Source organism: Anguilla rostrata, chromosome 1 (genome assembly GCF_018555375.3).
Source record: "Anguilla rostrata isolate EN2019 chromosome 1, ASM1855537v3, whole genome shotgun sequence".
Classification (NCBI taxonomy): Eukaryota; Metazoa; Chordata; class Actinopteri; order Anguilliformes; family Anguillidae; genus Anguilla; species Anguilla rostrata.
Genome location: NC_057933.1, coordinates 68,807,205 through 68,832,549, shown reverse-complemented (window position 1 = coordinate 68,832,549; position 25,345 = coordinate 68,807,205). Strand labels below are relative to the sequence as shown.

The window sequence follows — 25,345 nt, the reverse complement described above, 5'->3', positions numbered from 1 at the left end:
TGTTGAGGCTCTGATACAGCAGGGTGTAGAGGCATTAGGGTGTTCAGGCTCTTAAACAGCAGAGTGTTCAGGCTCTGATACAGCAGGGTGTGGAGGCATTAGGGTGTTCAGGTTCTCAGCGTACCTGCTCCTGCAGCAGGTCTCCCAGCTGGTCGATGGTGAAGTTGTTGGTGCTGCCGGGCGCCAGGCTGTGGTTCCTCCGGAGCAGCAGCTGGGCCAGGAAGCGGGAGTGCAGGCTGAGCAGCCGGTCCAGGCAGGGGAAGACGGCGTGCGCCACGCCCGGCTCCAGCATCACCTCCTCCAGCATCCCCCGCCGGAACACCCCGTCCATGATCCGCAGCGTCCGCACGTGGTGCAGCTCCGTCTGGATCAGCTCTGCGGGCGAGAGGGGGGCCCGGGACCCAACCAGCATTACTACCTCAGTCAAATAATGGGCCCCAGACAGGGGGGAAAGAGAGAGAGAGAGAGAGAGAGAGAGATATTTATATGTACAGGGAGGCAGGAAGCAGCACGCCCTCACCATAGATGACATCCTGCCTCTTGATGACATCTTTACGGTGAGCCTGCAGGTAGGAGGAATCGACCGCTGTGCTCCAGGAGTCCACCTCAAAGTCCCGCCCTTCCCGCTCCAGCTCCTCCAGCATGGAGGCGTAGTACACCTCTCCTGAGAGAGAGAGAGAGAGAGAGAGAGATAGAGAAAGAGCACACTCATTAAAACTACAGCTAGCTAGATAGTTAATAATTTTTTGTATCTCTTTACCCTTACCCCTTACCCTCTTTCCCTCCTGCACTCATCATCCTCTCCACGGCCCTCCCCCCAACACTTACTCGCTCGCCCTTACTGCACAGCTCCCTCTCTCCTCTCTGGCCCACTCACCTTCGTCGTTGAGAGACTCCATGGACATGGCTCGGTTCCGGAAGTTCAGAGAGTCTGTGGACTGGGACAGGATCCTACGCAGCCCCAGGGGAGAGTCATCATTCAGGTTCCTGCATGCACACACACACATACACACACACACACAGCAAGGAACACACAAACACACACACACGCACAGCAAGGAACACACAAACACACACACAGAACAAGGAACGCACACACACACACAAGCAAAGGAGGGAATATACACACACACACACACACACACACAGCAAGGAACAGAGAAATACACATACACATACACACACACACACACGCAAACACAGCAAGGAGCACACACAGAGGGACACACACAAAAAACACAAATAGGGATTGACAGATGGACATACAGACACACACGCACAGTGAAACAGAGGAGACAAAAACGCAGGGGGGAGAGATGGACAGACAGACAGACAGAGAGGCATGGAGAGAAAAACACAGGGGGGAGAGATGGACAGACAGACAGACAGACAGAGAGGCATGGAGAGAAAAACACAAGGGGGAGAGATGGACAGACAGACAGACAGACAGAGAGGCATGGAGGGAAAAACACAGACGGACACAGACATAAAGCCATGACAGATGGATGGACACAGAAAAAGAAAGACACACAACACACGGAGGTAACACACAGTCATCATGCACATGGCACATGCACAGAGAAGCAAGCAAGCCAAGCACAGGCAGCAGGACACAGTCAGCAGGACACAGGCAGCAGGACACAGTCGGCGAGCATGAAGAGGCACAGGAACACGCCCAGACAGATGCACAGTTCAGCAGAAACAAAGAGGCCCGCATGCAGATCGACCACATCAGACAGCGATATGGGAGGCAGTGTGAGAACATACAGAAACAGACACACCAAAAAAAAAAAAGACAAAGACACAATGACACAATTAACTACGGCACGTCAAAACCAATGAAGTACAATCCGGTGTAGCACAGTACAGTACAGACTAATGCATTGACACAGACAGTAACACACAGCCAGTGTAATGCTTTACTATGCATAGCACACCAACTCAACACACACGTTCACAATGTGGCACACACTGCTGAGCTGTGGCGGGTTAGACTACAGCAAATTCATCACCGGATACGCACGTTACTCGGACGAAAGATTTCAAGGGTAACATGAGCTATCTACTGCCCTGTAATGTGCATGTTTCTGCATGCAGGTGAATGCGTGTGTATGTGTACACTGTATATGTGTGTGTAAATTTAACCTACATCCTCAACCTAAATACAGCACATGTAGTGAAAGGTATCGGTTCAGTGAGGTCAGAATCACACCGCTGCGCAGAGCGCTCGCGTAGAGGAAGCGCACTGGAGCTCGCTTCCTTTCGCCCGCCCGTGCTAGTGACTCACAGCTGCTGCACACACCCGAGGTCATGCGCAGAGAGCGCGCGTGCGTGAAGTGCGCGCCGTACGCGGCTCGCTTCACCTCCGCTACGCGAACGCCCCGCGTCCCGCGTAACTCCGGCCTAACGCCGCTAGTCCGCCACCCAGCAAAAGCCTGACACTTCCGGGCTATGGCCCTGTCCCCTGTCCCCAAAAAAGATCTACCCGGCACCCCAAACTCCACCCCCCTCCCCCCCTTCCTTCCCAGCCCCCCCCCCCGCAGCGGGCTCACCCTGCGATGTTATTGGTGGAGACGCTCTTGGAGAGGGAGAGGCCGGACCGGCCACGGCGGGTGCCCAGCAGGGACTGGCGCAGGTCGGAGGGGTAGATGGCGGAGCTGGGCCTCTCCTTCAGCATGGGGCCTGGAGGGGAGCGAGGGAGCGAGAGCGGCAGGGAGCGGAAGGGAGGGAGGTAGGGGAACATGGAGGAGAGAGGGGGGGAGAGGACCGCAGGCAGAGAGGCGCAGAGAGAGAGTGAGAGCTCCGTGAGTCGTCCGGCGGGGGCAGATAAAGGAGCATTTCATGTGCAGCTACGGGGCAGACCGACACAGGGGGAGAGCGGCAAAGAAAGGAACAGAAACTACTTGTGTTTACCAAAGTCTATAAGCCAGGGACACATAGCGAAGCACAATGTGATTAAGACCATGTCGACACATGACCGTCATCTATGACCGGCACGGCCTGTTCCCCCAGCAACGGGCGCAGCTATGTTACTGTTAGAGCTGATCAGAAAATCACTGTGTCCAGGCGGTGAACTGCAGCCCTGAGGTCTGACCAACAGGTGGCAGCACCACCCCGTACAGCACGGACATATTCACCTCTGCCGCTGCTACTGAGCAACTTCGTGACAGAAACAGAAAGAAAAGAATCACACAGCATGGAAAAAGTGAGCGAAAAAAAAGCTGAGGCAAACGACACTGAAGTTGCAGATAAAAGTGGGAAAAGGAAAGGTAAACGAAAAACGCACTCACTTTTTGTCCGAAGGGCCACGTTCTGTAGTGCTGAGCTGTTCCTCACTAAAGCCAACTTCTGTTGCTGGAAGCCAGATTCATTATCAACAGCGAATCACAACTCACATTTACACACACAGTGGCAGTAGACTGAATCTGCACATTGTGACAGGAGAGGCTGGCAGGCATACAACTACATGTACAAAAAACAAGCCCTGAAAAGTACTAAATATGACTTCATTTCATGTTCATTTACCCAATGACCTTTCCTCCACTTAAATGGTGGGGGGGGGCTATGTATGTAAAGGGCTGTAATTCCTACATGCATCAATGGATGTAAATATTCTCAAATTAAAGCTGACAGTCAGCACTTTATCCTCATATTCCAGGTTTTATTTAAAATCCTATGTGCTGGATTACAGTGCCAAAACAATACAAATTGTGCCACTGTCCTAATACTTTTGCAGTTAACTGTATATGCCCTCTACACACTATCTCCTTTGTATTTATATTAGACAGACATTTACATTTAGATGAGCATTTAACATGGTTACAAGGCCAAATTCAATAAATGTAGTTACACCCTATAGGGCGACATAGCTCAGGAGGTAAGACCGATTGTCTGGCAGTCGGAGGGTTGCCGGTTCAATCCCCGCCCTGGGCGTGTTGAAGTGTCCTTGAGCAAGACACCTAACCCCTAACTGCTCTGGCGAATGAGAGGCATCAATTGTAAAGCGCTTTGGATAAAAGCGCTATATAAATGCAGTCCATTTACCATTTACCCTTGAACAAGCTACTTATAGCAAAGTACTTCAGCACATATCCAGTAGTATATTTGAAGTGGATAAGAAACAATGTCCATGAAAGTCCAAGAAAGAATGGTAATCTATGTACGTTGCCCTGGAAACTGTTGTCTGCGAAACAAATTAAGAATGCATTCTAACACAGCCCTTGATCTGTGTGAAGAGCTTGTATCAGTGACTAAACGTCTACATTCTTAAATTACACTACACATTCTGAAGAGTACACCAATTATTGCACTAAACATCACAGTAAATATCCAGAATATTTACGGATTGACTGGTGTCGCCCAGCTGCAGTATGACAGTTAGACTGAGGGCCAAAGCGGTGGCCTGGCTCTTACCCTCTGCTTCATTTTGGCACAGTTTGGCAGGGTGTCTCGGCAGCGGTTGTGGATGGTGACATTGCAGGCTGAAAGACACAAAAGAAAAGCAGATCAAAACACTACCTGTTTCAGTAACACTACAAAGGGCCGGGAAGTCAAAAGCTAAAGGCATTTACACATAAAGGCTGTGAAAGCACGGAGGTCAAGTAACCGGTCCTTCGTCTCCATACAGTACCGACCGGGACAGTGACAGTTAGGCCCGGCAATAAAAACACCGGAATCCCTCACGTTTTACATCGATTAGTAACCGACTACATTAAAGACAAACACACACTTAACGGAGTGAGTTAACGTAAAACGCCTCAAAGCACTGTTTGGGTGTGTAACAAGTGTAGAATACTGCACCACAGGGCATTTGATGACAGACACATCAGGGCTCGTTCAGGACACGCGGCCGATTGGCTGGTTTTATTCACAGACTCGGCGGGCCGGGCCCTCGGTTTCGGGGCGTTTCGGCAGTCGCGTCGCCTGGCGTCTGAGCGCTCATGTGACTCATCGCTGAGTCATGGCGGCGGCAGCGGCGGCGGAGCAGTTCACAGCTCCTGCTTAGCTGGGCTAGCACACTGCCCAAACTGCGGCAGCATTGGACCGGGGGGGTTGGGGGGGCTAACACACCGCTCAAACTGCAGCAACACTGGACTTTACCTCTTCACCTTCTTTATTCCATTCCCCCTTAACCCACTCTCTTAGTCCGGTCTATTGTTAAAGGGCCCCCACTTCCTGTGCAGTGTAGACAGGAAGTCCTCTTTAAACAGTGCTGGGGGAATTCAGGGAAGGGGGGGGGGGGGTGTTTGTGTCTTGGGAACAGTGGGTAAGAGCTGGGGAATGGGGAAAGTCAAAGGGGGTGAAAAGGGAGGTCCTCAAGAGGTTCTTAAACACTGAGAGAACAGCTGGTAGCATTAAGCTCCTATTCATTCACAGTGCCGGGATGATAACATGCATCAGTGTACCAGCGCGCCAGTACATAAGTGTTCATTTATATGCATACATATGCCATTCAACCCTCCCTGTGTCTCTTCCCGTGTCATCTATTCTCTTTCTCTTACACACAAAGGCTTCTGTGCAAGTGCAGAGTCCCTGGTTCAGCAATACTCTGCCGCTCAGCCTCTCAGCCACTGTACAGACATAAAGAACGTGTTCTCTTTCCAAGTATGGCACACATCGTTCTATTTACTGTCCATTTTACAAATGAGAACACACTCCTCTCAGGGACATCTGTTTCCATGACAGACAGAAATTCAGTTTCGTCAGTAAAAGCAATATTTATAAAAAGCCTAGTTATGAGAAAACAGATGATCAGGAGATGGCGAGGTCACTTCCTCCCAAAATGAAGCGGGGGAGGGGCGTTATTTCAGACCGATTGCTCGGCAAAGTGCTGAAAAAGTGCAAAATTAGATGCGCGCAAATGCTTTAAAAAGACTGAATACAAACTTTAGAATTTCAAGAATCAGTCCATATAATTTACAGTTTAAACATCACAGAAGATTAGATGATAATTGGAGCAAAGTGCAGCAGACGAGAGACAGCAGAGGTGTCGGTGGTGTGCAGTTTGTCACTTCCTTAGGTGTTCATGTCTACGTGTGCTGAACTGTGTCTGACGTAAAGGCAGAGTGTAGATACAATACTGCTCCATGCGTACGTGGTTGTAGGTACACTGGGTCATAGTGCAGCTGATACATGTGTGTGGGTGTCTGTGTGTGTGTGCATGTATCTGTGTGTGTGTGTGTGTGTGTGTCTGTCTGTGTGTGTGTGTGCGTGTGTATGTGTGTGTGTGTGTGTCTATGTCTGCGTGCGTGTGTGTGTGTCTGTTTATGTCTGTGTGTGTGTGTGTGTGTGTGTGTGTGTGTATGTGTCTGTGTGTGTGTGTGTGTGTCTGTTTATGTCTGTGTGTGTGTGTGTGTGTATGTGTCTGTGTGTGTGTGTGTGTCTGTTTATGTCTGCGTGTGTGTGTATGTGTCTGTGTGTGAGTGTGTGTGTGTGTATATGTGTGTGTGTGTCTATGTCTGTGTGTGTGTGTGTATGTGTGTGTGTGTGTGTGTGTGTGTGTGTGTGTGTGTCCGTGTGTGTGTGTCTATGTATGTCTGCGCGTGTGTGTGTGTGTGTGTGTGTGTATGTGTCTTGTGTGTGTGTGTGTGTGTGTGTGTGTGTGTGTGTGTGTGTATGTGTCTGTGTATGTGTGTGTGTGTGTGTGTGTCTGTGTGTTAAGCAGGACAGGGCTGGCCTTGTTCTCTCAGACTGTGGCCCCAGGCCAGGACTTGTGAGCTCATATGCACCAAACCAGACACAGACGACCACTTATACACAATTACACACACACACGCGCACACACAAACACACGCGCAAACGTACACACACACACGAGTGCATGCTCACACACGTGCACATGCACGCACGCATGAACACACACACACACATATGCATACACTCACATGCACACACATGCGCACACACTCACACGCACACACATGTGCACGCACACACACACACACACACACACCCTGCTCACACTCCCTCCTGTTCCCAGATCATTAAAATCACAAGCACACTGTGCTCTATTCATTGCCCAGACTCCAGACACACATACTCACCAACTCCCCACTCAGCCCTAAATAAACAGGCCTGGTACTGCCTCGCTGAACCAACAGGGCCTGTGCCTATGCTAGAACAATCGCTGCCTTTTCCACGGGTGAAATATGTTTGGAAATAGGTCGTCCCAGAGTGCAAATCTAAAAACATTTTCCCTGAAGGGAAAAAATCTCTCCCCTCTCTCCCCGTTCAGATTTTAACTTCCCACAGCGCTCTGAAAAACAGAAGCACCTTAACGAAGTTACACAGAACAAATGTTCCACAAATACAATACAGCCTCACACCTGCTTGCTGCCACAGAGTGTTCTGTACAATATCATATTATTCCACAGGACTACTGCATGGATCTGACCTCTGCTGCTCAGTAGGCAGTCTCTTCTGCCCAGAGCAATAAGTCAATGGAGTTACGTACAGCTGAATTATCCCTCGTGAATTTGAGGAGAGAAAAAAAAAGATTTAGACAAGAAGTGAATCTCCAGCTGACCCATAGCTAGAGAACCGCAACACGTGGTGTTGGAATGAGGCTGAAATGCACCGGCTCATGTTTGCTGAAAATTACACTGGCTTTACCTCTCCTTATCATCTTTTATAGATATATCTGACTGCAGCCAAAGCACTAGTCCCAGAACATATTCATACAATGCTTTTCTATAGGGCGACAGAAACATGAATTGCCTCTTATTGCATGCGTTAAGTCTAAACTGTTTATTACAGCACTACATGCTACCGCACAGTGTGTTGATATAGAACACCCTTCTGGTGTAATCTGCCCGCCTGCGTAATCTCAGCCCCTCAGATTAGGCTTTGGGGAGTGAAACAATAGGGCTGAGCCAGGGCCCGTAATCCGGACATTAATCAGTGTCTGTGGGGATAATCCCGTGTGTACTGACACAGCGTTGCCGGGGCGACCCGTCTGTCTGTACGCCGCACCCTCCGGCGAGAACCGTTCTCGCCGTGGACCCCCGCTCCGACCGCGCGCCCCGTCTCTCCCGGGTCACACGGACCCGTGGTGATGTAATACCGCCGCCGCTGCGCGCGGGCGGAGGCTAGGCTACGCTAACGCATACGTATTCTCATCTTCGCTGTGCTACCTGGACGAGACCTGCTGCAGAATCAGCTGTTGCTGAGAAGATAAACGTGAAAGACTGCAGGTGTCTTACAGTCAGCGCCTGCTGGCCGTTGCTTTCATAGGGCCAATCGCACTCTGACGCCAGGTAAAACCTGCTCACGGTTCCACCTCCGTAAGGCTGGCACCCAGAATTCACGCACTCACGATCTGTGGACTTGACCGTTAGGTGAACTCTGATCCAGCGTACCAGAGTAACGCATTTACATTTCTACAGCACAGTAAATCACTCATGATGAGAGTGTTTGCTACATGAATACAATATGTCATTAAATATGTATTAATACTTACAGGTAAATCTTAGTGTGGTGGCAAAATTCAAGTTCACTTTGCTCTTCTGGGTCAGTGTTTGGCACCATATAAACAGGTTGGCTTTGTAGTTCATGGTTAGGCTCTGTGTTCACTTTTGTATCCATGCTATGCTGCGTTTAAGCATAACGGTTTGGCAGTTATGCACTTTTCCTGTGCCTCTGTTTTTCTGCTCAATGGCTTTTCAATGCATCTGCTCTGTACATAAGCGATTGGTGGTGTTCCTCCTCCTGTGATATGTATTTCAGGTGCAGTACATACTCACTTTAGCAGAAGAACGCCCTCCTGAAAAATGAATAATTCTCTTTGTCATTAAATTCTTGAGAGCCATACTTCTCACTGTACCTGCCATCGCCTTTGTAATACCAGTCACAGCCGTAATTGTGACAAGGACTGAAAGTAATTTCTGTGAGTCAGACACACTCACACATACACACACCATACACACACACACACTGCATCACACCAAATACAGCATTACCCTAAATCATTTCCAGAGACATAGGATCCTATCCCAAATCATGACAAAATCCTGATACTGTAGCATTGACCTGTCTGCCATGGTAATACTGCATTATACTGCATCAATCATTATGCACATTTTAAACACATACATTCCACCATTAACCCTAGAGAGGGTTAAAAGGGTTGAACCAAGCCAATATATCATTTGAATTTAAGAGCTGTAAATGGCAGGTATTTTAAATATGAAAGTATGGGGGGGGGAGGAGGGGGATTGGAGGGGGGCGACAGACTGGCGGTTAATCACTCGCACCCCCATTGGAATCCCCAGATGTACTAATTCTGGATTATAATGGGGACTGACAGGGAGGTGGGGGGCGCTGTGGGAAGGGGGGGGGGAGGCTGCAGCTGTGTATTAGAAAAGGGGGGAGACATAGATACGGCAAACAAAGAATCTGAGTACTGCAGTTTGGCACAGGCCTTGTCGTCAGCGTAGGCTGTACCCTGTGCGACGGCCTACGGAGCTCACCATCCCAGAATGCTCCTCTTCCTCCCCATGACAACCGCTCGGACCATCGAATGGAGCCGAGACCGAGGATCTGAAGCTCATTTCAGATTGATGGGCTGGGCAGGGGGATTTGCATTTCATTGTACTTAATATATAAGGGCAGCAGTGAATCCAGCAAAGGGCTGATGAAAAAATGACTAAAATTATATGAATCAGAGGAGAAGGGGACTGTACCGCCCACAGGAGCATGTGCACTGGGTTAAAATTCATCAGTGCACAGAAGAAACCTTACCTCACTGTATGACAACCGTGATGACGACTGACTGAAAGCCGAGCTAAACAATAGCAAACTAAACACCGGTATTCTTACAAGTCTTTCCGTGCGATTTTTGAAATTTTTTCCAGATAAGTGCCCTTTGCCGGAAATGCAAATCTGCATTCCTATTCATTTATTTATATTCCTCTTCTCTTTCGTAACTAATCGCAATTCATGCATGTGTGCTCAGAAGGGCCGGTCTGAGTCATCAGCAGGAGTGGGAGGCTCACAGGCAGCGGGTCAGAATGCGGAATGCAGGTGCTGGTGGTGGCTCTCTTTACGCAGGTAGACCCCCCCCCCCCCCACAGGGGGACAGCTGTTGGGAGTTACAGCTGCAGACACACGCAGTCCAGACCCATGCACAACGGTTCAGCTCCAACGGCAACACAATGCATCGATGGAAGCCAAAGTTCACACGACCCCGCAGTACGGCCAAGACCCACAGACACGCGGGGCACAGTCTAGTCCCAACGCCCTCTGGCGTGCAAATAATCACTACCTCTCCATCAAGGTTCAACAAATGAAGGACACTCTTCTTCTCTTTCTCTCCCCCTCTCACTCGATCCCTCCAGCTCATTTCAGCCCCTCCCCCCCCCCCTCCAGCGGTGTCCACAATGATAATGTATTCATGACACGCCCCTACCCTCACTTACTCCCAAAATGTAATTATACCCCCGATCCCGAATCAATAACCTCCCATCCTCCCCCTTGGGATGCAGCTGTTGTTTTAACGACTCCCCCTGCCATTTCTCCAGCACCTCCCCCCCCCCTCCCCAAATACCCAAACAAACGCACAGAGACCCCCGCCCCCCGCTCCCGTTGGCAACAGACATGTGTAATTACTCCCCCAACCCAAAAGGCTACCCCCTCCTGCTCCCTCTGTCCCCCCCCTCCCCACTGTCTGTCTCTTTGAAATCCTACTTCAAAACCCCCCCATGTCAAGGTGAAACAGCAGAGGTAGACTTAGCTCTACAAAACGCATGTTCTGTCATGTCTACGACACGAAAATGCCCCAAAACAACACAAGGCTTTGAGCCATGAGGCTAAATCAGGATAAGCGGTGACTGTTAAAAGAATGTAAAAACGCTAATGATTCTCTCTTATCGACTTCGTCTCTCCTCTCTCCTTTGTCTGTTTCTGTCTGTGGCCTAGTGTGATCCTTTCTGTCTCCTCTTTGACCTTCTGGTATTTTCTGTTCTGCTTTCACAGGTCTACCTTTGTCTCTCTCTGACCACAGCTTTGCCTCTGGCCATGAGCGTGAGGCTACATTCAGAGAAGTGTGTGCCTGCTGGTACACTCAGAAATGTGTGTGTGTGTGTGTGTGTGTGTGTGTGTGTGTGTGTGAGGGTACACTCAGAAGTGTGGTGTGTGAGGGTACACTAAAGCCGCGTTTCCACCGAAATTACCCGGAACTTTCAGTCCCAGGAACTACTTTACCAGGAACTAAAAGGTTCCTTCAGCCAATGGTTGTCTGCGTTTCCACCGGGGTCTAAAGTACCGCGAAGATTAGGCAAATTAGCCCACTGACGTTGTCGTCGGTCCATCTGTCATATGATTTCTTCTGTAACCCCATACTACCACCGAAGTAGCCTACATTATTTTCTAATAACCGGGACAGCCCGGAGGGGTTTATTCCACTTATATACAACGGGTTACCAACAATGACTATATATGGTTACTTTTGTATTTATTGATTTTCATATATCCTCTCAAACACATTCATTAACAGCAGAAAACATGCACACGTTGTAAACAATTAGCTGTTTTATTACTTTCTCGTCGTCAATTCCATATAGGCTAATCGCAAAATGACAAGAATAGAACGAAAACTCGGACTTGCGTGAAAATGTAAATTAGTAGTGGTACAGCCACCGTTTGCTTTCCTTCGAAGTTACTGCTAGCCGAGCAGCGAAGTGTGCCCTCCAGATGCGAACCATGCACCATAAATGAGTCCATAGTCTTCCTGGTCTTTTCGTGGAATTGAAAAATGGCAGTAAAATTGAGTAAAATTACGGCAGTCTGAAAAAGCTAAAGGGAAGATTACTAGATAACCTGTTATTTTACCCGAATAAAAAGTGCGGAAGGTGATTTCCAGTTTGCTTGTACTGTATCACCAATGTTAATTATGCATACCTCACATAACTGTATCAAACGTTTTGAGTCAATTACGACGGGCTAACAAAGAAAATCCGGAAGAAAATATTCAGCAACCGAATTAATCCGTTTGAATGTTTTGGTAACCTACGTAATATGCTGTCCCAGCACGAATGCTTAGCATTTTATAAAACGAATACTAAAGCAAGAAAAGAACAGAAGAGCACACGTTATAATTCCAAGACGTTGATAGGCTATAACCAAAAGTAGGCTACTGCGCCGCATAACATACAAGTTTGATTTGAAGTTATTATGAAAATAAATTGGTTTGCCGCTGCATATTTTCAAACATGGCGGGTAATGGCGGAAAATGAATACAACACAAACGCTACGAGTACTCGACCAATCAGAAATGTTCAGCGCTGCAAGCTCCACCCAAAAGGTTCCTGTACTTTCGGAAAGTACTACCCCCCGAGCAGGAACGTTTTGGGGGGTAAAACAAAGCCCCCAGAACTAAATTTAGACCCTAGTTCCTGCGGTGGAAACGCACTGAGTTCCTCAAAAGGTTCCTAGTTCCGGGGTATAGTTCCTGCGGTGGAAACGCGGCTTAAGACAGCGTTTCCCAACCGGTGTGCTGCAGCACTCTGGTGTGCCGTCAGGCGAGGTCAGGTGGTCTGTGTGAAAAATCCTTTAAAAAAAAATTTTATGTTCAAATTAATTAAAAAAACTTAAATGAACAAATCCCATTAACAAAAGCCAAAATAAATGTATTTAATATGCATATCCATTAAGTGAAACCTCAAAAGAACATTTTAGGCCTACATCAACATCAGTATGTCACTTGCTTTTGAGTGATGTGCCCCGAGATTCTGTAAATTTGGAAAGTGTGCGGAGGCAGGAAAAACGTTGGGAAATGCTGCACTAAGAAGTGTGCGTGTATGGTGTGTGAGGGTACACTCAGAAGTGTGATGTGTGTGTGTGCGAGTGTACACTCACAAGTGTGTGTGTGTGTGTGTGCGAGTGTACACTCACAAGTGTGTGTGTGTGTGTGTGAGAAGAGTGTGTGGTGAGTGGGATCACACGTCACACTCCCCATGGAGTGGGCTGCTTCACAGGTGCAGGTGCATTGTGGGGGACAGAGGACGGAGGTGACACAGGGACACGGGGAGCCGTGTAGGTGAGGGCACTGAGCTGGGGCTGGGCCGTAATGACAAGCTGATGACAGATGCGTGGGGCGGAGCCTGACGAGAGACCTCCCCCTCCAATACTGAAAACGACCCACAAATACCCAAGTCCAGCTCCTCCGAGGGGATCCTAAACCATCTGACTTCTACTACTGCTGTCTACATGCACAGCATACACCCATTACTCAGACTAGGCCCTCACCTGCACTTAACACATAATCCATTTATACAGATGCCCATTTTAACAGGGCAAGCTAACTACCCAGCACGGGAGCGTAACAACAGGTCCTAAAGTGGAGTTTTGACCCCCTCAGGTCTCCTACACCTTCATCCACACTGTTTTACACCATTCCCCATTACTTCCTGTTTCTGCCTATAGCGTGTGCTCTGTCTATTCACCCCATTCTCTCAGACCTCCCCTTCAGTCTTCTTTTCACTGCCCAGTGAGCAGGGTTTACGTATGGCTGCCCTTAGGCTGTCTCTCGGCTCTGTCTTCTCCTAGCTATCGCTTTTTAATCTGGCCTCTAGTCCTCCCATGCTATTCTCCTAAACCTATATGCTACAACTTAAACTGTGCCTCTCCCCCCTCTTTCTAAACAGCGCTCCTGCTCCCATCTCTTCCCACCCCTTTATTTGTTTGCCCCTCGCCCTGCCTGTCTCCTCCCCCCCAGCTGTTCCTCCTCCCCGGTGGGGAGGGAGGCAGGCCGTCTGATCTTCTCTCCCCACACACTGACACCATTGTCTGGGTGGTGCAGAGGGGCGGGGTGGGGGTGGGTGGAGGGGGGTGGGGTTGGGGGTGGTGCTGTTGGAAGTCAGCAGCTGATTGATTTTCCCAAAAAAAAAGAAAAAAGAAAAAAGAAGGGGGAAGTGGACAAGGGAGGAATCACTCCCGTTTGCTCCCTCGCTCCTGTTCTCTCTCTCCCTCTCTTCTTTTGATGTCTTTTTATTCTTTTTTCCCCCCAAAAAAACCCCTCTGATCCGACGCTGCCTCATCCCTTTCTAGTTCCCTCTGTCTGGCCAGTGCACTGATCAAGCACTTCCCCACTCCACGGCAAAGCTGCTTTATGGGAGGGGTCTGATGATGACAAATCGCACAGGCTAACGCAGTAAGCTCCCATATGTGCACAAAATATTATCCCTCTGCTGCAAGGTGCCAGTGTGCATCTGCGCAGGGCAGTATGGTGCCCCAGTCCGATGTATTAAAACCTGCTTATGTAGTGCAGCGCACTGCTAGTCATTAATACCGCTGATCGCATTTAATTAGCACTGAGCAGTGTCTAATGTTGCAATACAGAAGGCTAGTGTGCTGTATAAACTGCAGTTAAGCAACGCAGAGAAAACACTGCGCGGACTTGAACTTTTTCCAGTAACTCTCTGATTGTGATAGTGAGAAGGAGGCTTCTTTTCTCGTTTTATATTTCATAACCGTATGACTGGTCTACAGAGTACTGAAAAGCAAACACCCCCATAGTCCTGTTCTCAGTGTTTGTTACCGTGGCAATGAAGGCCTGCAGTGTGATCCAAGTACAGACCGTGTTCATACACAGCCAGTTTAGCCATAATTTAGATTTTGATTTAGGTAGTTAGCAGACATTCTTATTCAAAGAGACTTACACAGCTCATATTTAACATATAATACATTCACATAGCTGGATGTTCATTTATGCAACGTTAGGTCAAGTACATTGTTTAAGGGTTCAACAGCCAGTGTCCCTACCTGGGAATCAAACCTGTGACCTCTACACTGGCTTCCATGGCAAAGGTGAGGCTTCATCCTCCTCATAATATTTGACACCACCATGGTCACCCAATCAGACTCTAATAAACCTATTGAAAGACTCTGCTCTGCACTGCAAAACACTGATTGGTTCAGATGCATAAGTAACTGCTACAATGTGACAGCACCAGCCACTCAGTTGTTTGTTAAGCTTCATGGTCCCATTGCTACAATTCAGCAAAACTACGAGCTTCCCCAAACTCTGGAGCACACCAGAGGTTATAAGAACCCACTTCGTAAATAGCCAGTAAAGCACATGTATAGCTAGAATAAATTAAGATATTCAAGGCGTATTTGTTACTTCATGTTGTATCACTTCAAATATTTGGGTTTTTGTACCAACATAGTACAAACGTTCTCTATTGTAACTTCATGTTTGGAGAAAAATGTCCTTTATTTTCACCTCTGTTCTCCGAGTACGAGCCCTTCTAATCTTGTTGCATAAACGTGGCTATATTTATAACTATGCGCTGTGTAATCTACACATGTTCCGCACAATTCCAACTGCATACTCATTACTTATCAAAGCCAGCCCTTTTGAACAGGGGGTCACGGTGGTCGGGGCCTCCCGACAGCGACCCCCTCAAACTGTCGCTGGTAATTCACGAGGGCTGCGTGCCAGAACAAAAGCGTGGCAGAGCGCATCGCGGCGAAGCGCGTAAACGCATCGGCGCTGCGCAGGCGCGTACCGCTAACCTCCGCCGCTCAGGATCGACTTCAATGTTTAAAACGCTGTTACTGTCGGCCCCTTTGACGCAGGACAAACACGCAGACATCAAAAGCCAGAAGCAATTCCCCCCCTGGATGAAGGCAGGCGCTGTTTATTATAAAAAAACATCACATACCAGCATGCCACATCCCAGCTACGATAAAATTCTCCGACAATGTTTTGCCAAAGTTGTAACCACTACATGCCAAGCAACATTGTGAGAACGTTTTCTGTTATCTGGGATTTTAAATACAGAACATTTTATCATAACTAAGTACTATATAACGATAACATTCCAACAGACAACCCAGATTTCTGTTTATTAACTGACTTTGTTTAAATTCACTGATACGTTAGAGTCCGGAGTCACTCACTGGGGCAGCTGAGGGCCTCCTTGGCAGTTATGCTCTTGTTGCAGGCAGAACACAGCGTCGTTCCCGAAACGGTCAGGGAGGTGAACAGGTGACCGTTGCTGTACCTCGCCTCCCTCTCTCTCGCCTCCTTCTCTCGCTCCTTCATCCTCTCCTTCTCCTTATTCTGAGGGGAAAACAGGATCGCAACATCACACGTCAGAACTGATCTTTCATTATATTACAGATGGCAGCATCAATCACATCCGAAAGAGAACTGTAAAATCCACACAAATAATCCTTTTGAACCGATTATGCATCTGAACAATGACAGAAAAGGTGCATGCATACAGTAAAACAAAAAGATTTAGAGATACTGTACAGTTTCATATTTAATTCAGAAATGTGTAAATTCAAAACAAAATAAATTTTGCTTCAGATATTCAATTTGCAGTAACGATACCATTGTATGTTTTAAACCATAGTGTAGGCCAGAAAAGTAAAAGTAATATTTTACAAACGTGCACAAGCACATAAACACACATACACAGAATAAACTCAAGAGCCAAATTAAGACGTGTTTGGATAAGGAATTGCTATCCTCTTAATAACAGTATGTGTGCTTGCTCATGGAATGACCAGACATGCACAAAAATTTCCAGAAGGAATAACAGGAGACAGTAAAAACAACAAACGCGCACATTTACAACAAATTTACATTTACTCCCCAAAATTACCGTGAAGTTGAAGATATTTGCTTCGCTATGACTACTGCTACTACTGGCAAGCAGTGGTCCATGCTAAATAATATTTGAGAGGTTTCTAAATCGCTCTGGATTACGATTTCCATAAAATTCAGGAAGTGAACATGAATGCTGCATTTGCAACTTCTGCAGGAAATCTGAATACAATCAAACCAACACAATTGAATGTGGTTTGTGGATTGAATTTTTTTTCCACCGTCATGCATTTTTTGTTAATTTTACCACGAATCAAGCTCACGGGGTTGTATGGGGAAAAACTGGGGCAAATACGCGCTCGAGCTGATTAATCAAAGTGAAGAACAAAGCACAGTTCTATCAGATTCAATGTGGCCTACAGTCTTCAACACATCAGCTGATCAGTTCTGCGGGAGGAAAATTAATTCCATATACAACAAAGCCCACAAGACCTTAACCACAATATTATACAGACCTGTCTCTACCCAAAAATGGAACGATACTGAATTACTTATTTTTTCTCTAGATTTTAGTTATGTATCAGACACTCTTATCCAGGACAACCTACACAGCTTACATTATTTTACATACAACCTATTTATATGGTATGATCTTTACTAAAGCAATTCGTATGAACCACCTTGCTCGGGGATACAGCAAGAGTGCCCCACCTGGGAATCAAACCTGCAACCCCAGAGCAACAGCTAACCATTTCCCTAACCATCTATCTACACCACAGACCTACATTCATTATCAAACCTTTTTTTAAAATTTTGATAATGAAATTTGCAAAGAGCTTCTTGCGGCTGTTTCGACAAAGATGTTGCTGCGGTTTTTACGCAACGCTTCAGACCAAAGGAACAGCGCGGGGGAGATACGGAGACGAAAAAGCAGGGGAATTTCGAAACAGGTCACAGGAACGAGATGTGAAGTAAGTAGGTTTCTCCTGTGGTTCCGCAGACAGGATAGACAGATAGGACCCTGAATTTTTAAAGAGAGACACTTAAGCCATTGTGAGCAGCAGTTTGCACGTGGGCAGTGAGTAGACCTGTGTCATTGATGGGGTGCTGTGGACACAGCTGATGAGATCTCAGTGTTGTGGCTGGTCTCTGCGAGGCCCAGCTGTGGCTGGTAAAAGATCAGCCCACCCGTCGATCAGTGGCAGGGAAACCCTAAGGTATGTGCAGTGGGGCTCCCGCGGCGTTTGGTCAGCTGACAGCGGCGGTGCAGTCACGTGACTGAAGTACATCTGCTCTCGGTCGGAATTTGGAATCAAACCCCTGACGTATGTAAAGCCCCATCTTTCTGCTCATATCACAAAAGATATGAATGCATATCCAAGCTCCTCAAATAACCGAAGCCATTTTTGTGTGAAATGAACAGAAATCAGTTTTGTGATCTACAGAGAACATTTTCTCACAAACAAACTGTAAGGTTTAAAGTAGTGCCGTTGCAATCCTCTGGCAGCAAGTTCAGGCTAGATCTCCCAAACTAATGTTATTGCTATAATTACTATTATAGTGATATCATATCAGTAAACATTATTACTGTAATGCATTTGCACAGGTCTTATTTTTATCAATGTAATTCCTCTCTTTTTATACACAATATAGCCTATACAAACTCTTGCTTAATAATACACTTCTGGCAGACGGTTTAGCACACACGCAGAACAGGGTTAAATCCCATCACCATTAGATGAAGCATTACTCCAATGTTACACAGTTGGAACTAAAGAGAAAATGTGCTACGGCTGATGTTTTTTTGCACTGCGATCACGACACGCGTTCAAAATAAGGGAAAAGGCATGAAGCATGCCAGGGGACGTTTGCACAAGCCGGCTATTCATTTCCACCAATCGCAGAGCGCACAGGGCAATTTCACACCCGAACCTGTGGGCCCAGGCAATCCCCTTTCTCTCGGACCACGGTTCGTCCGTGTGGCGAAAGCGTTCGCAGTTCTGGCAAAGTTACGCCATCTCATACTCTCACATGCGTTGTGTCAGCGTGGAAACAGACCCATTAAGGTGTTACACGAAACAGCCTCTCTCGTATTCAATTTCTCTCAATACAGTATCTCAGGCTATAGAGGGGTAGGTTTACCTAAGGGAGGAGAGGAATCCTTAAATCACTTTTACTGAAAAACGGCCAACAGCAAATTACCTCCATATGGTATTTAATAGCTCTTTTGAGCACAGAACAAAGACAGGGGCGAAAGAGAAGCCCATATTGTATGTGTGGGATTTGCAAACTGCCAGATGCAGGTGGTTCTGGCTTTTTTTTTCTAACCCTGGTCCCAAACTTCCTCAAATTGTTACATTTAGGCACATCACCTCTAAGTGAAGAGAAAGGTCTCGGATAATGGGCAGGTCTTCAATGCTTTCAGACGCTTTGTTCTCTGTCGCCTTTCAGCCAGTCATTGGCAAATAGTAATGCAAAAAATCTATCATCGGCTTGTTTATTAAACTGTTGAGCCCCGCCCCTCCCCTCTCCCACCTCCATAAGTGCCTGTGCTCTCTCTCTACTGGGGCCTGTCAAACACATAATCATGTGATAATTACGCTGAGGCAGGCGTGCACAAGATCTCACAGGCGCTCGGTCACACGAACACACAAACCTCACGCAACAGACCTTATCAATCAATCTGACGGTGCCAGATCACATGAGCAGCGCCAGACTACGGGTCAGACTGCATCTAAACTCCGAAACTTTGATCTTACACAGGCAATAAACTGAGATAAGAGTCCGAGGACAAGCGATAAAAAAAACAACCTGCCATGCAAAGAAAACAACTACCATATCCAGAAACCTTTCAGGCAGTTAATTTCAATGGTCGGGTCACAAGGGGGAATTCCAAGTTCCGGCAACAGGTGAATGATTCGGTTCAATTATTAATTGAAAGGCCGCTCAGATTTGTGGCACCTGGTAGCTAGCGTGGCCTCACCGAGACTAGATTTGGCCAGGCTAACGGCTGACGCGAGACGGCGAGGTGGCGGTGTGTGAATCCAGACTGACCGAGGCAAGCGGCGAGGGGGACGGCAGACTCAGGAGGCCCGCAGAGGCCAGGGCCCCTAAGTGCTAAAATGGAGCTCTGCGTTCGGCAACTCAGGCTGCCGTGTTCAGGAAGTTTCAGTTCCTCCTCGCGGCACACAATCTGCTGCTGCTGTGCTGGGAGGAAACTGAACATATTTAGAAAGGGTAACCAAGCTGGGTGGGGGGGGGGGTTTCCTTGGTTCTGTGAATGCTGAGATTGCACTCAATGAGAACCCATAAGAGCACTCTTGACATTAAATACACGCCACGTGCACACATCCTCCCGTTCTTTACTTTACCTTTTCAGAAAACATTCACACATTATACTTCCCACTTTCACAACAACATCCTCCTAAAATATACTCCAATACCACAAAAATGTCACAGTGACATAAAATACCACCATACTGTTACAGTGGTACAAATGATACAATATCATTTTTGCTTTGTTGCTTCAATCGTTACATAAATAATTATATCTTGCTTCATGTGCAAACACTGTTAAGCGCTAATGCACCAAGTTGAAGGACTTTTTCAGGAAAGCAAGGGTTAAATTCTTTTGCACTTCGTCTAAGCATGGGCTAATTCATTTTCTCGGTTGATTTGTTTCTGCATGGACAATGCATTCGCCAGTAGCACTGTATCCTGCACAGGAAGTAAACTGTGCCGACTTCCTTCTTCAGTCCTGAGAGGGTGGGGTTTGACGTTGCCATGGGAACGGGAATGGGGGGACGTAAAAGACAGCGTTGCTAAACTAGAGATATGGCCAGAGGAAGACAGATATGAGCATTGCACAATAACAACGAAAGCACCGGGTTCACAGATGGCAAAAGCAAGGAAGAAGAAAGAAAACACCCATCTATATAATATGTGCTTGGCAGCATGTGTGTACATGAGTGTGTGAATATGAACCTGTGTGCATGTGTATACTATTAGCTTCACAGTGCTGAACAGTACCGGCAGGATTGGGCATTAAGGGTTCTAGCAGACTGTAGCTAACACAAGGCATGTCCATTCAACACACTCAGATTTCTGAGAAAGATGAGGCAGTAAACACCAGCACCTGATTCAGCTCGGTTCAGTGAACTGGAATCTTCACGCCCTTATCTGGGCTGAACTGACGCTCAGGCAACACCAAAAACGGCCCTATTAACAAGATTAACAGTAATTTTACAGTGATGAATAACAAGACTAATCGGCCTGTACTTCATGTACACGTGTGTGCATATGCGCAAACACAAACACATGCATACACACACACACACACACACAGAAAATTAGTAGTCAGACTTAAGATCATCATTTTCAAGATTTCTGTTTAAAGACTTATGACAGTCTACAATCATGCGGATAGCAGTTAAGTGGTTCAGAAATACAGGCAGTCAGGTAAAAACAATTAACATGATCATTTTATTTATTATGACAATGTTATTTATCACTTATTTTATCATGGCAATGTTATTTATCATCGGAACAAAGATTGTGATCAGCTTGATATCATTACCAGAATAATATGACCCATAATTACCACCCGCTGCCTACAACTGTTTGTAAACAGTGCGGTGCGCAATGCGCAGTGAAAACAGTGTCTGAGTATCAGGTGGATCTACAAGAAAACTCGCGATGTAACAGTGCTTTGGCCAGAAGAAAATAAAAATCATTACATAACTTGGCCCCTCGGGCAGCTTCACGGTGGAGGGCACTGTCAGCGTTGCCCAAAAACTGCAGGAGCACACACCGGCAGCGCTAGGGCTCCCAGGCCCCGCGCGCACATGCTCCCCGTCCGCCAACCTCGTTAAACACGACCCCTTCGTTAGGAGGTTAGCCTTAATTACCAGCACGCCGCTCCCCCGTGGGAGGATGGGAGGGCTGAATGATCTAATTACAGGCGACCAGGTTTTCAGTGCGTCTCTGTGCCACTTTCACTCCGCTCCACTGCCGCGACCCTACGCTGACGTCACCTGACAACGAGCTTCCACCGCGATTCTCTTCAAGGGCTGTTCCAAATGCAGTAACTGCAACATTCACAGAGGTGTGGTGAGGCACTTTGAGCCTCTTAATTGCCCTGTTTAATGCTCGGCTTCTTGGCTAATCGTATTGTGTTGCCCGCCCTGCCCGCCTGGAATCTGTAAGGACGGCGCTGGCAGAGTCATTCAGGAGGTGGCAAGTGAAACATTAAGGGTGATTCAGTGAATCGTGACAGGGTTCCAAAACCGGATAAACCCGTCATATGTGCCAGCTACCGAACGCCACACGGACAGAAAGTCATCCTTTAGATACAGCTCAGTATGTGCTACAGCTCAGTGCCGCACAGGCTGCAGGTAGGCTGCACTCAGGCCCTGCTTGTGTTCACGTACGGAGGACCTTTCAGCACGAAGGAGGCCTCTACTGAAAACACACAGGGGCCCGATTGGGCTTCTCGCCATTCCTCCTGCACCTTGACCCGGAGCACAGGGTCATCCTACCGGGGGGCTCAGTAAAAGGGCGGCTTTCAGAAGACCCAGCAGCTGAGCTAAAGACCTGACCTGAGAGGGGGAAGAGAGAGGGAGAGTAAGAGAAGGGGGAGGGGGGAGGGGAAAGGGAGAAAGAGGCAAGGAGCTCCAAAAATGAGAATTGTTCTGGAAAGTGAGGGATTGAGAGATGCGAAAAAAACATATATCTATTCTCGGATGAAGCTGTGGTAGAGCTTAGTTAACCTCTTTGATGAAAGACAGTTTTGGTCAGTGCTGGTAGCCCAGAATGCACTGGGAACGCTGTGGTGTATCATTATATCCCTGCACTTGTGACATCATTGCTTCTTTATTGCTATATATATATATATGTATACTTTTATAGCACAAACATGTTCTTATCCTGTGAAAGAAGCAATGCATGAGTGTGTGTGTGAGCAAGAGAGAGAGAGAGAGTGGGGGGAGGGGGGGAGACAGATGGAGAAACAGATACAGCAGACAGACGCCCCAGAGAGGGTGATGTGGTCAAAAAAAAAACGAAGCAAAGGAGAGGATAAGTGACAAAGCACAGGAGACGGGCAGGTAACCTGATTTCAGTGTGTGCTGACAGCCCAACAATGAGGGCATCAGGCAAAAAGAGACGGAGAGAGGGGGGCAGAAAACGTGAGCCGTGATAGAAGGGGGAACCAGAGGAGACGGGTATCTCTGCTGATGCATCTATCCCTGCGGTAACAGAATGTGAGTAACAGTAAGTTTTGGACAAATGCGTATCTTACATAAAGAGCTTAGCTGTATTCAGTGATCTATTTGCCTTTGAATGCAGGTCACTTTAACCAGGAAAGTGAATTTAGCCAAAATGACTATTTTTTTACGCCCACAAAGTGTGTTTATCTGTGGTTTCTATGTGTGTTTGTGTGTGTGTGTGTGTGTGTGTGTGTGAATTTATTTGTTTCGTTGGTTGAGTGTGTTTCATGTGTCCCTACATTGCATATGATTATGTGACATGTGTGTCAGCCTGTGCATTCATGTGGACCTGCAGACCGTCAAGAGACAGATGGCCGCCAACACACAGTTTGGCGCCCTTTGACCTGTGTGCGTCAGAGGCCTCACACACAAAAGGACCCCCCCTGTGTCTGGTAACGAGGATAAGTTCGTTAGCGGCATTTAAAAAAATACTAGAGCAAGAAAGCCGGACAAACAGTCTGTCACTGCAATGGCCAGCGCATAATGAACAGTGGGGACTGCTGCTGAAAACATGGGGGGAATCAGTCTTCTTCTACACACTAACACACTTATGACACCCTTAGTAAACTTGAGCCTTCCTGTATATCTTGGGCCAAGTGCACAGCTGCACTTGGTCTCGGTGACTGTCTCCATTTAATTTCCGTCTGTCTCTGGCCCAATCCTTCCTTCCCTCTCATTCCGCAAATCCACCTTGTTTTTCAGGTTTTGAGTTTTTCTTTCCATTGCGTGTTCCTGGAAGGGGGGAGGAAGGGGGACACGGTCCAGGCTCCTGACCAGGCGCCGCGCTCATCAGCTGACCCAGAACAACGCGCGAGCGGAGGTGGCGGGATGAAAGAGGAACAGTGCACTGTGGGTCCCAGAGTTCACCCAGGGTGTTTTCTATGGGCAAGCCTTTGGCGCGGCCACTTCCTGTGGCGGTGCGGCGGGATCTGTAGCCGTCACTAATGCCGGGCTGTGATCTGTCAGCCGCCACCAGCCAGCTCTCACAGACGACCCTGCACAAGCATACACTCCCGAACGGGCTTGTTTGTTTGTTAAACTTATTTTTCTGTATCAGTACCGCCCTAGACAAACGAAGGCACTTCCTCCCTAAAGAATGGCTCCATTACAGTTGAGGTTGCCACACTGAATTAGTACATTTTGTCAGATATTGTACTGGTGTACAACCTGGACATAAAACAACTTTTGGGACTATGGGAAATAGGAACTGGGAAATACATGGTGCAGCAGTTAGAGCACTGGACCATGCTTCTCGGACATGCCCTTGACCATGGTCCCTCGTCTCGACGGCTCCAGGTGTGAGTGAGTGACAGATGGTCTAAGGTGTAGCAGCGCACGTCACCCCGGAGGTGGACATCTGTTAAGCAAATAAACAGCGTGATGCAAGCCGCAGTCATCTGGGCTAATCCTTCAGGATTACGCACTGAATTGTCCAATACCACGGTCCACTGTAAGGGCTGAGACGCTGAGCATGTGTTCCCTTCCCACCGTGTTCTCAATCCCAACTCGTCGTGTACTGACGCTTGGTCAGAAGCCGTGGCGTCACTGTACAATGCACAAAGAGTCCTTCGGCATCACTTCTGGACTGCCCAGGTATCCCCATAGACTACAATAGAAACCCTCAGCATCTTCATATTGACGCCAAGGGTAGACGGGGGATGGGGGAACGGTATACCTTTTTTGTTCGTAACATCGTGAAATACAAAAAAAACAATATTTACAACTACATTAGATTTTAATTTCGGTTATGTCACGATCCAGCAAGATACACTGTTTCCGTTTACCCTTGGCTTCGATATAACTTGTTTATCCTTGGCATCAACATAAAGATGCAGAAAATCTCTACTGAAGTCTATGGGGATACATGAGGCTTCCAGATGTGAGGTCAAAGTACTACGTGTGCATCGTACGGCGACGCCAGGGCTTGTGGCCAACCGTCGATATAAGTTCAGAATGGGAACGGGCTCCCCTTCCCCGGGTCAAGCATAAGCCAGTCTGCCTCACGCGTAGATGGTTTGATTTGAATTCACACGAGAATCACGCTTTATTTCCTATGCAGTGTCCGTCTTTAGCTCTATGGTGTTCACATATGTCGTTTGGCCACACGTTGAATCACACTACGAAACGCAAGAGAGGTCACTGCTGCCTTCCATTACTAGAAAGATATTTTTCCACTTTTAAAGAATTAGGCTGTTACAAATTGAGTACAGATTGATATAATAAGTTTATTCTCCCACAACTCAGGTCCCTGTGGAGCTCTCAGCTGACCTGACTCTTGCTGAGAGCATGATTTTCTTCCTCCTTCTAATAATCTACAAAATGTATTTCTTATTTCATGCACTAATTCTCCAGTGTCCTTTCAGCGTATTCAAGATTTTTAAACACCATAACTGACGCACTATGGAGTCTGGAAGGATTCGGTAACATTAGCAACAATAAACCAATAATAAATATCTAATTATTTACTTATTAATAAATAATAATGTTTCTTTTCACCTCATCTGCAGCTGATCTTTAATCCATT

The 25,345-nt window shown here is 47.3% G+C and overlaps 1 protein-coding gene across 5 annotated transcripts in view; it reads right to left on the bottom strand.

Annotated features, from left to right (window-relative positions):
- The window catches only part of LOC135264529 (rho guanine nucleotide exchange factor 2-like), a 63,806-nt gene that overhangs the window by 11,488 nt on the left and 26,973 nt on the right, over positions 1-25,345 (bottom strand). For 3 of the 5 annotated variants that reach the window (XM_064353241.1, XM_064353267.1, XM_064353258.1), the window contains 7 exons: positions 15,901-16,063; positions 4,414-4,481; positions 3,291-3,354; positions 2,553-2,682; positions 878-987; positions 521-664; positions 125-375 (listed from right to left, as the gene is read on the bottom strand). In XM_064353241.1, coding sequence (XP_064209311.1) covers positions 125-375; positions 521-664; positions 878-987; positions 2,553-2,682; positions 3,291-3,354; positions 4,414-4,481; positions 15,901-16,063 — 930 coding nt within the window. The remainder of the gene's footprint in view (positions 1-124; positions 376-520; positions 665-877; positions 988-2,552; positions 2,683-3,290; positions 3,355-4,413; positions 4,482-15,900; positions 16,064-25,345) is intronic. The other 2 variants (XM_064353253.1, XM_064353244.1) reach the window with 2 other exon arrangements.